At 40.5% G+C, this 12,221-nt stretch overlaps 1 protein-coding gene across 2 annotated transcripts in view; it reads right to left on the bottom strand.

Moving 5' to 3' along the window:
* LOC115628288 (protein trachealess) overlaps positions 1–12,221 on the bottom strand; it is a 44,384-nt gene that overhangs the window by 25,283 nt on the left and 6,880 nt on the right. For both annotated transcript variants that reach the window (XM_030524331.1, XM_030524330.1), the window contains exons 2-3: positions 1,452–1,484; positions 1,201–1,248 (exon numbers count right to left, since the gene is read on the bottom strand). In XM_030524331.1, the coding sequence (XP_030380191.1) occupies positions 1,201–1,248; positions 1,452–1,484 (81 nt within the window). The remainder of the gene's footprint in view (positions 1–1,200; positions 1,249–1,451; positions 1,485–12,221) is intronic.

Here is a 12,221-nt window from a genome sequence, read left to right as displayed (position 1 = left end):
TATAGAATAGTTCATGCTAAATACGAGTATGCATCTCCCCTTTGAATTTAGTCAATTGATTTGGAATTAAAGTCCACATTCGTTGGGTTGAATCGGCTAAGCCTCTATATAGCCATCAGTTATCCGTAACTGTTCAGTCCCACTGTGCAACGACGAAGTGAGCGCGAAGCGTGTTCGACTGAGAGCGCTCGCTTGCCTCCAACAGGAGCAAAGTGCATTCCTCGCATGGCTGGCGGTTGTTGAGGGAATGTGCTCGGTTTTTGTGAGGCACGTTCAGTCGGAGAGTGGCTTGAGAGTTCTTGCCCCTCGCCGTAGTGCCTTGTGCTTGTCTTTCAGTTTGTCATTTGCGTTGTTCAATTAATTGCAGAAATCAATTTGAACAATGTAACTTAACTTCATTTCTGCGCGCTTTAGCGTGTTTTTCGTAGCCTTCTGGCCAATGGTCGACATTGCCGATGGATTCACTGGAAAAATGGGTTTGATCGGGTTTGTTTAATGTACGAATTGCGATTGTTATTGCTATTGTTATTGTTATTGGGGGCTTGGGTGCTGTACTGTGCTAATTGCTACGCGTGCAAGCAACAACAGCAACAATAGCAACAACAAATGGCCACAACTGGTGGCCTGTCTAGCAGTTCACATGCGTGGATGCGAATGAACGATCGGACGGTCCGTCGCATCGATCGATTGATGGTCTAACATCTTCCGGCAGCACAACAAAAAAGAAAACAAAAGAGTGACAACGCGCGACACATGCGCATCGGAGAGCGCTGAGCAGGCGGGGGCTTGGTGGGACCGTGGTGGGACAGATAGAAGACGGCTTTTAGATAAATCCAATTAGTCTGATATTTGTACTTTTTATGTGAGAATTCCCATTAAAAATGTAAAATGTCATAACAACGACAAACACAATGACAATGACAACTACAACGGTTTCTAAGCAGTCCGTGTATTGTAGACTGAATTGTGCGAGTATTGTAGGTACGGGTATAGTATCTTATAGATACGCGAACGCGCTACATGCGCCTTTGACGTCGCGATGTGTCGCGGCTTTGGCGACGATGGCATTCAATAATTTTATGCTAACAAATGCGGCGCGCAGAAGCGGTCGCAGCGACGACAGACGACAGAGGCGACAGGGACGACAGGGAGGGCGGCTAAGTGGCGCTGCAAAGCATTTACGGTAACATTAACACTTACCGCGCATTCACCGAGGACTGAGCAGCTCCGATCTCCTCCATGGACTTTCTGCAAAAACGAAACGAAACGAAGCGAAAGAAACGCACATTTAGCCTGGTCTGTTGTATTTATTATACGCGGTGCGGAAAAAGTTGGCATTTTCTAAATAAATTAAATTAGCCGATAAATGTGTCGCGGTCTGGGCTGCTGCCCCAAGTCTTAAGTCTTTGTTGCAGGGGCCGAGGCAGGGTGGCAAGTGACAGAAAACTCACCTGTCGCCCCAACAGAGTGCATCCTCGCGGTACCTGAAATGAGCACAGAGAAAATAAATCATTTTTAATTCGAGAAATAATAAATATCCGTCTGCAAGGTCAACAGGAAGTTAACCATTCGAGCGGCCGACCAATCGACAATTGTCTAATAAACAACAATCTGTGAAAACTGCACATAAGCTGTTAAGGCCGCACATTATCGTCGAACTTTATAATCAAGTGCACCACCACCGATCCAAATTTATTGATTTGTCCAGCCAAAGCCAGTATTCACATCCACTTCCAATTCGGACACCAGCATAAGGACGAGGACACGGACAAGGACAAGGGTGAAGGCAAAGGCAAAGGCACAGCGCCGGGCAATTTTCGTCATTCGACAGACAGCCCGTAAATCATGGCCGAAATGGCAGAACGGTCGCACAGTTAGCAACTGGAATCGGTCCTTATTTTATTGCCAGACCGCGCCTGATTTTTTATTTTATTTTATTTTTTTTTTGCACAACTCGCCAATTGCTGACCCCAAAAAAGGAGCATCGGCCGACTGAAGCAGTCATCGATCAAGGGTAGAAAATAGCCACCGTAGCAATTATTAAAATTGTAATATTCATCGCTTTTACCTTTTGCCTTCTTCGTTTTTATATTCCTCTTTCTCCCTTTGTTCTGCCAATTCGGATTGAGTTATATACATACTTGTATATAGTCATAGATAATTAGTTTTGTGCCTTTAAGTGTAAGCAAAGTATGAGAGTGAGAATAGTGGGTGGCATTCGTTTTGTTGAAGACCATTTCTGTAAATCTACGATTATGCTGGGGCAGAAGGATTCATAAATTCTTACGATGATAGGTCACGTCGATCTAGCCATGTTCGATCCCCGTCTGGATGAACATCCTGTTTTCTTAATTTAGCGGCTTAACCCACATTAATCAACTGTTTTGAGTTACGACAAAGTCTAAAAATATATAGTACACCTACTTCTATTTTACATGGTCTTGTTTTACATTGATTTGATTTAACACGGTTTGAAAATACAAATTTTGTATATGGTTTAACGACTTTTTTCCATTTAGCACGATTTACCACAAGAACAAGACAGAATTAGGTTTATAAACTAATCGCACTAATATGTGTATATAATTCTCTAAACAATTACCTCACATATGGTTCAAATCGGGTAATTGAAACAAAGTAATAAAAGAATCAACACAATCAAATTTGTAATTGAAATTATAAAATCATAAAACATTAAACCAAGATTAATTTATCTATATGTATTCATAAAATTATTCTCTCGAATTATATTTTCACTATTTATATTTTCACTATTTTATATCTTTCGTATTGAAAAACTTGCATGCGATAAGCAAAAAACAAATTATTTTTATGTTTTTAAAAATGTTGCTATGTCTTTAGAAAAATGTATTTATATTTATTTATCTTTTCTTCAATTTTATTTCAGTAACTATTAATTATAAAACCGCCTTTTGCTCTTTATGCAACATACACTGGTCGGCACAATTATTTTGACGAGAAGAAAATCATACATTTTTGTCAATAACTGGTTATTGGTTTAAGATATCAAAGGAAACTTTTTTTCTCAATTCCATATTGGTATTACAAACTTAAAAATAATTCAAAGGATATATTTTTATAAGAACTTTTAAAATTATAAATCAAGGTAATTTTCATGGGTTGGCATAAGTATTTTGACAATGGATATTAACAAAAAAAACAAAGCTTAATACTAAACAAAACATAAGAAATTGATGGTAGATTAATAAAATGTATACCCGCCTTTGGCTTCGATAACTTTTTGAAGACGTCTTGGAACTGAGTCCACTAAATTTTGAAGGACCTCTAATGGTATCTCTTTCCAAAGAGAAGTGACCTCGGAAATAGTTTCTTCTTCGGTTTTATGCAAAGACGCATTTCTTTTACGTTTTACAAGAGACCACACATTCTCAATAACGTTTAAGTCCGGACTTTGTGGTGGCCAATCCAGAGTAGTAACACCAACATCGCTTAAAAATGCTCTTATCATTTTGCTTTTGTGGCATGGGGCGTTATCCTGTTGCAGGATAAATGATTCTCCAATCAGCCTGTCACCGGAAGGGAATGCGTTTTCGTTAAGGGTACTCAAATATTGTTGCTGGTTCATTGAGCCGGTGATGGGAACGAAATCACCTAACCCATTGTACGCAATGCATCCCCAGAACATGACTGAGCCTCCGCCATGGCTCACTTTTTGACATACGGGGATATTTTTTTGTCTTTGAAACTGTGGGAGCCTTACAAAAATCTTTGTTTTTGATGAATTATATTCAAAGGAGCTTTCATCTGTCCATAGAACGCTTCTCCAAAACTCTTTTGGCTTATGCAGATGCTCCTTTGCAAAAGCCAATCTTTTGAGCTTGTTCACCTTTGATATGTAAGGTATGTCCTTCGCTTTGTATGTCTTAAAATCTTCTTCTTTTAGGCGTCGCCGAACAGTACGCTCACTGATTGGAGTCTTGGTCGACTTATTCCATTGATCTGCAGCAGCTTGCGGCTTTAAATGAATATTTTTTTTAAATTCCCGCAATAGGACTCGATCTTCAATGGGTGTTGTTTTGCGGTTAGCACCTGATCTAGGCAAGTTTTTGACGTCATTGTGGGTCTTATATTTGTTAATTTGATAGTGGACTGTTTGCCGCGACAAATTATATTCATTTGCAATGTCTTTTGGTGCTACGCCGGCATTAAACTTCGCCACTATTGAGGCTCTAACAACATAACTTAATTCTGTCTTTTTTACCATTGTATCGATTACTTTTGAATCAAATTTTAATGAAAATAATGTAAAAAGGTCAACAAAAATTGTTACACCAAAGTTATTTTAGTATCACTTGATAAAACGTACGCGAAAACGGCGACAAGGTTTGGTCAAAATACTTATGCCGTGCCTGAATCCGCAGTCAACTCACATTGTCATTTGTAGAAAAAAGGTGTGAAGAGTAATAGACAAAATATTTTGCCTACATATTGTTGTTGCTATGAACTCAATATCCCGTATGAAAATTGTACCGTTATTCCTTGAAACTAAAAGCAACCAGCACCGATAGTCGTGAGTACAGTTCGTCAAAATAATTGTGCCGACCAGTGTATCTTGAACAAAAGGATATAGGATACTTTACAAATATCTATAAAGTTTTTGTTTCTTGCTCCTCTTAGAAAATCTAATTCATGTTATCAATTAAATTTTTAAATTATATAAATTATATTATATTATATAAATTTAAACAAGATAGAACGCTACAGTCGAGCAAGCCCGACAGTAAAATAGCCTGTACTCTCCACAAAAAAGAAAAATTTAAAAAAATATTTAAAAAAAATTAAACTATTTAAAAAAAATGTAATTAATTTATTAAATTAATTAAGAAAATTTATTTAATACATACATAGAAGACATCTTTATGTACAGTTTTACATTACTTGTCTATGCTTGTTTATATACGTGTATACATATATAAGCAACAACAATAACAGCTGCGGGCAGCGCTGCAAGCAGAGCATCGGCAGCGATTTTATTTATGGCTATAACTTTCTTCAGAATTGACCTATCATGATGAAACTTGGCATACGGACACATAAGTACTAACTGGACGTAACTACTAAAACTGATTTCAAAATTCGAAGAATTACGGGAGTTATAGAAACACGAATTGCGGGGGAGTGGGGGGGGGGTGTATCAGAATAAAAAAATAAACTTGACCTGCTTAGGGCTTAGGGGAACCTGGATACCAAGTTTGGTAATTCTAGCTCTTGTACCTTCTGAGATCCTTGCGCTCATACAGACGGACGGGCGGGCGGACAGACGGACATGGCTAAATTGACTCGGCTTGTCACCCTGATCAAGAATATATATACTTTGTGGGGTCTGCCACGCCTCCTTCTGTGTGTTACATACATTCGCACAAAACTAGTATAGCATTTCACCCTTTGGGTACAGGCTATAAAAATTCGGCACTTGTTGGGATCTTGCCAATATATTTGTACAACAAACACAGAATGCAAAATTAAATAAATAAATAATTAAAATAGTCTAAGCTACCATTAAATTTAAATTTAAGCTGATATTACAATTTTTGGTGAATGATGTATAGAGAGTCATGTTTTTACAGAAATTGCAAAGAATCCAATGGCTTATCCAGAAAATGTGTCTACTTGAATCAGCTCTAATGGAACCAAGTGGCTAGGGATTTGTTCAGACATGCCTGAATACAACTACATAGCTATTTATTTACACATACATACATATGTACATGTGTTGTGCTTTTGAAAAGTAAGCTCCGCACTAATCGATGGCCCGCTTTGTCGTGTAAAGTCTGCCCTTCAGGAGACACGTGTTCTCCCATGTCTGGAGATCGAGGGGAATTGCAATCCAATGCAACTTTAGTGTCTGCTATTTTTAAGTGTTGGCATAAAAGGCTGCTGACTTTAGTCACATCGGGCCCAGTTTGGTGGAAATCGAGAAAGAAAACCCACTTGCAATGAGTTGTTGTCGTCGTCGCACAAAAACATTGAAAACGCCGATAATAACAGATAATTGTGTAGAACATAGCCCAACTATTTCTCCACAACTATTTGCGGGCTGATATTCAGCGGCGAGTGGATGGCCACTAGTATTGTACGCGAACGCGAACGCGTCCACAAATCAAAGACATCAGCAATATAAAGTTCAACTGATCGATTCGATCGCTGCTTGGCTGGCCGACTTGGCCGCCTTGGCTGACTTGGCCGACTGTCTCACTGCCTGCCTGGTTGCGAGCATCGCTTTTTGTGTAGAACCTCTGTCTGTCGCCAACTCTTGCATGTCCATGCATCTGTCTGGCAGCCAATACATCGTTGTCGTCGTCACTTTGATTGCGTTTCGTGCCCAATTAGTCTCAGAGCACTTGAGTGCGTAAAAACTTGTACCGCACCATAAATAAATTGGCATGAGGAAGACAGGAGCACCAGCAGCAGCAGCAGCAGCAGCAGGAGCAGGAGTAGAAGCAGGAGCCAGAGTACGCCGGCCGTCCAGTTCGCCTTCTGCCCAGTCATCGTCTCCTCATCGACAGGTTCGCGACGAGGTTGTCGCCAAGTCAAGACGCCGCCACTGTCGCCGATCTGTCAATATAAGGCGCTCGCTCGGAGGGCTCAAGTCGAGGCTTAAATTACATAAGGTTTCTTCTTCTTGAGTGAGCCAGCAAAGTGACTATTAAGAGGTTGTCTCCTCGGCCATAATTATGGAACATATTTCATAATAATAAGGTGTGTAATCTCCACATTTAACTAGGCAACGAAATGTGCATTCAATTAAACTTACAGAATGCAGACAGGACCGCCCAATACGTACTCGTACTTGTGGCAGAAAGCTGCCTAATTAAAAAACAATTTGTGACTTTATCGAAAAAGGAAGAGTAAGAATTTAGGCGACACAATCTTCCTTTTCCGACCTTCTACATGCTTCCTAGTAATATCGACCTCATTTTTTCAACAGAAATTTTTATTTTTATGGTCAATGTGTTTCCTTGAATCTACTTGAAATTCATAATCCCCGGCCATATATGTATTGCTTGATAATTTAAATTTTGAGTAAATAATGCATGAAAAAGTTTTTCTACTGATCTTGGGAGGTCACTATGCAAAAAAAGAAATAAATATAACAACTGTGCGACTGCGGAGTTCGGCCCGACTGGCAGGTACAGCATAATAATATACGATTTTATAAATTTTGGAAATAAACTTTCCATTTGCACAGCAAAGTAAAATAGTTTTATACCCAGTACCGAAAGGGTAAAATTGGTATACATTTAAGGCTTGTGCAAAGTATTTAAGACACAGAAGAAGGCGTGGCAGACCTCATAAATATACATAGATTCTTACTCAACGAGTTAATATTGCTGTCTGTATAAGCGCAAGGATCTTAGAAAGTTTGAGCTTAAATAACCAATGTTGGTATAGGTTCTCCTGAGTCAGAGAATTAAATTCTAGGTCAATTCTAAATGAAGCTCTACCCTCAAGTGTAATCTCTGCTTATGCTCTACCCACACACACGCACACATAGAAATGCATACAAAAAAGAATAATCCCGATATAAATTAATAATACAAGTATTAAAGGATTACATAAACGTAGGTGTCACAATTAAATTAATTTCATTATTATAATTCTAAAAATTAAACGGTATTTAAAAGTTGAGATAATTGTTTTTGTTTTATACCTTTATCCGAACGATAAAAGGAATACATATACATATTACGTTTGTGCAAAAGCAGGAAGGAAGCATTTCCCACCCCATACAGAATATACTTTATACTGTTAGTCAGCATTGCGAGCCAAATTCTTCTACACATGGCGCCCATAAATGCCTGGATTTGGCAATTCGTCTATTCAAAGAATAGTTATTAAGAAAACCGTTCGCTCTTGATACGTTCGATATGACTTATGATATGTTCTCTGATATGTTCGAACCTGCCAGACTTTCTCGACTGTAGCATTCAATCTTGTTGGTATCTAGGCTTGTAACACACAGAAGGAAGAGTGGTAAACGACATAACAAACCAATCGATTTCTGTAAGACCGTCTGTCCAATCACCATTCCTCCCACAGTTTTAGATCTATTGTTGCGTTGTGATTATTATACCCTGTACCAGGATGGTAAAAAGGGTATATTAGGTTTGTGCAAAGTATGTAACATGCAGAAGGAAGCATCTCCGACCCCATAAGTATGTATATTCTGAATCAGCATGACGAGAGAAATCGATCTGGACATGTCCGTCCGCCCGCCCGTCCGTCCGTCTGTCCGTCCGTCCGCCAGTCCGTCCGTCTGTTCGCCTGACCATCTGGATGAACGAAAGGATCTCAGAAACTATAAAAGCTAGAATAACCAAAGTTGGTATCCAGATTCTCCTGGGTCTGAGGAAGGACGAGTTTATTTTTATTTTTTTTGAATTTTCCCCCCCTTCCCCCGCTACAGAATTTAGTCAATACCTTCCACATTTCAAAAGTTACCTGAACCAAACTTTGCATACAAAATTTACACATAATTATCTACTTTTGTTTCAAATTCTAAATCGGTTAATGCTAAGAAAAGCTTTTAGCGAAACAAATTCTCGCCAGTACAACCCCCACAAACTGCAGCAACAAGTTCGCTCTTCTTCTTCCTGTTTTTTCTGCTGCTTTGGGCGCATATAACTCAGTGACGGAAGTTTACCTGGGTACAGGGTATTACACTGTCGGGCTTGCTCGACTCTCTTGTTTCATTTTCCTCATGCTGATCAAGAATATTTATACTTTTTTGGGTCTTTCACGCCTCATTCTGTGTGTTGCATTAATTCACATTAAACTAATAACGTTTGGTATCCTATGGGTACATCTTGCCCTTTCTCGGAATAAGGTGTAACTTGTACCAATAATTAAATTTAGATCATTATTTATTTACGCTAGTAGTTTACAGTAGTTTACGCTAAATTTAGAACTGAGGGAGATGTGTCGGACCCCACAAGGTAGATATTCCTGATCAGTCTGATATGGCCGGTCCCTGTCTATGAGTGTAAGGATTTCAGGAAGTACATGAACTAGAAATAGTAGTCCGGGGTCTGGTCGACAAGTTGAATCAAGCAACAATCGACTGGAACTACGAGCCGAGTGCCTCATTTCTTTGTTGTGTTGCGCACTAGTCTCACTATTGTTGTTGTTGATATTAGACTTGTCCTCCCATAACGACAAATGCTCACCACTGTGCGGCTAAGCTGCTGTTTTTTGTTTCTGGATGATGCTGTCAAAGCGCCAAAGCGATTTGCGGTCGGACACTGATCGCGAGTGCCCCCCTCGACAGGCGACTGGCAGCCCCTGGCAACTACGAGCTGCCACTGGCTCGACTACCTATCTATCATTATTGATTGTGCCCAAAAGAGATGCTCTGGTGCTGTAATGCTGTAATGCTGTCGCCAATTGCCGATGGCCAGTTGCGACCGCCACTTGCGGTAGCCGTGAACAATTATTTATATTAAAAAGAAATACGCGGTGACGAGCAATCGCCTATTAAGCGGCCAGCTAGTCCAGAACTAGCTTACTAGCGCTAGAGGATTGGGATTGGCATTGGCATTGGCGGGTACTACAAGAGATCAATAAACTGGCTGCTTGGGATGCTGTGCTGAAGGCTGTGGCCTGAACCTGCACATTGGGGCGTTTATTTCTGCTTAATTTTGTTTTTAACAATTTGGGATCTCATTTTTGTTTTTTATTTTATTTTTTTTTTTTATATGTATTTTTTTGTAGCTGGTTCTCTACCCCGTTGGCTTGTGTTTTATTTTCAGTGCAATTTTTTGTTGCCTTAATATCAAATTTTCGCTCTAAATTCCGCTGATCAATGATTGCCTTCCTCTGCCGTTTTCTGAGGGCAGCGCTGCTCTCTGGCACCAGCACCAGCGACTGAGACTGCGACTGTGAGTCGGCCAAAGGGCCGGCCTGTCGTTGCTTTTTGCAGTTGATGACTGACGAACTGGTCGAATGATGTACTGATGGACTGACGGATCGACGGATCGACGACTGGATGTTGAACTTCGATCGCCGTTGCCTTCTTACGCACCGACCTTGTGCCTCTGTTGTTGGTGTTGTTGTTGTTGTTGTTGCATTACCTCGTCCGCTTTTTGTGCGGCAGAACAACGGCAGGGATTCCAACAATTTCGAAACTTCTCATACATATTTATAAGTTGCAGAGTTTTGCGAAAAGCGTAAAGCTCTTCCTACAACATTGTGCCTTCGTTGTTGTTTCTGGTTTTTTTTTCTTTCATCTCATTTCCTACAGGTTGCCGGTCCTCAACTTTTTATTACTTTATCTCAATTATTTGATCGAACAGAATGAGCAGCAAAATGGTCATCAGCGACTGATCGAGCATGAAGTCCGAACACGATAATGATAACGATGATGAGGCTAAAGGCAGGCAGGGAAGAATTGTAGAAATCGTTTAGAAATACTATAACTTTGTCAATCGATTTATGAATCGGTGGTGCTATAGCTAACCACAACCATTTCGTATTCCAGGCAGGGATTTGTACTTTTGCACTTTGGGTGTGGAGCAAGGAAAAGTGCAGCAGCAGTGCTGGCCACAGTCGAGGACGGGGCCAAAGGGCTAGTCTGCATGCGTGTGTGTGTGTGTGTGTGTGTGTGTGTGTGTGTGTGTCTGTATGTGCTGTTTAATCATTGTTATTGTAACACGGCATGAATTTCAATTAACTTCACGCGCTACCAGCAGAAGAAACAGCAACAACAACAACAACTAAAACAATCGCTGCCATATGACGTCGCGGCTGGCGTTGATGAAATCGTTGCCTCACTTTGAATTCGCCGGCAGCAAGGACATTTGCCGCAGCGACCCCCCCGGCCTAAGCAGCATTGTGAATGTGTACGTGTGTGTGTGTGTGTGTGTGTGTGTGTGTGTGTGTAATAGCTTTATGCCTGGCGGCTGTGTGAACATCAGGCTCATACACAACTTACTCGTAGTTTGTTGTCGGCCACTTGGTGGCAAGGCGGCAGCCGCGGCAAATGCAACACAAACAACAGCAACAACGACCAAGAAATTGGCAAAGTCTGTAATTTACTTGAGTTGGCGGCAGACAACCTGCAACTTGGTTACAACCTTCATCGGCTGCTGCCGGCGGAGTGGGTGGAGTGCTCAAGTTTGTCGGATCGCCGCGCCGGCAAGACCGAGCAAAGGAAAACAAAAAAGTTAATTTCATCTCGGTTCGTCCTGCATTTCGCGGCTCGAGTGTTGCGCTTCATTTACATAATTTAATTGAATGTGACGTGGGTTGGCCGCCAGGATGGAGTGGATCCGAACTGCGTGTACTGGAGGGGCGGACGGACGCGGACGTTGCATCGGCAAGTGTAGTTCGAAATGTAAGGGGCGGAACCCGCTGCAACACCTTGGCAATAGATCGGGCTAAGAGCTACGATTGGGCTATTTGAAAAATGTATTTAATTGCACATCATATGACTTAAGACTAAATAAGACTAATATTAACTACGAACCCCTTATGCGCTAAAATTAAAAACTAATAGTTCAACAACAAAGTTGTTTGATTGCAATCATAATTAAATTGTAGTGGCAGGCACACAGTAAACACATTTTAAAGTAATGAGTTTAGAAATAAAATTTCAACATTTCATAAAACGCTGCTAATCTGACTTGTTCGCCAAGTTCTTTACATTGGGGATTTATTTCGGTATCAGAGTTAAGCTATTTAAAAGAGATTATTAACCTCAACACCAACCAGTTGCCGCAGAAGGGCTTGGTACAAAGCAATTATTATTATTTCAACCAATAAGTAACATAATTACAAATAATTTTCTCACAGCATTGAGCATTGAATCATTATAGTTTCATATACATATACTTGTTATACCCTGTATCCAAAGGGTACAAGGGTATATTAGTTTTGTGCGAGTGCACATGGAGCACACAGAAGGAGGCTTGGTAGACCCCACAAAGTATATATATTCTTGATCAGCATGACAAGCCGAGTCGATATAGCCATGTCCGTCTGTCCGTCTGTCTGTCCGTCTGTCTGTCCGTCTGTCTGTCTGTATAAACGCAAGGATCTCCGAAAGTATAAGAGCTAGAATAACCAAACTTGGTATACAGATTCTCCTGAGACCGAGAAAGGACGAGTTTGTTCATTTTTTCTGATCCACCCCCCCACTCCCCTCCTATTAACGATTTTCTATAACTCCCGTAATTCTTGGA

This window comes from Scaptodrosophila lebanonensis, unplaced genomic scaffold, assembly GCF_003285725.1.
Source record: "Scaptodrosophila lebanonensis strain 11010-0011.00,11010-0021.00 unplaced genomic scaffold, SlebRS2 tig00000113-arrow-arrow-pilon, whole genome shotgun sequence".
NCBI lineage: Eukaryota > Metazoa > Arthropoda > Insecta > Diptera > Drosophilidae > Scaptodrosophila > Scaptodrosophila lebanonensis.
This window is presented reverse-complemented; position numbering and strand designations above follow the sequence as displayed.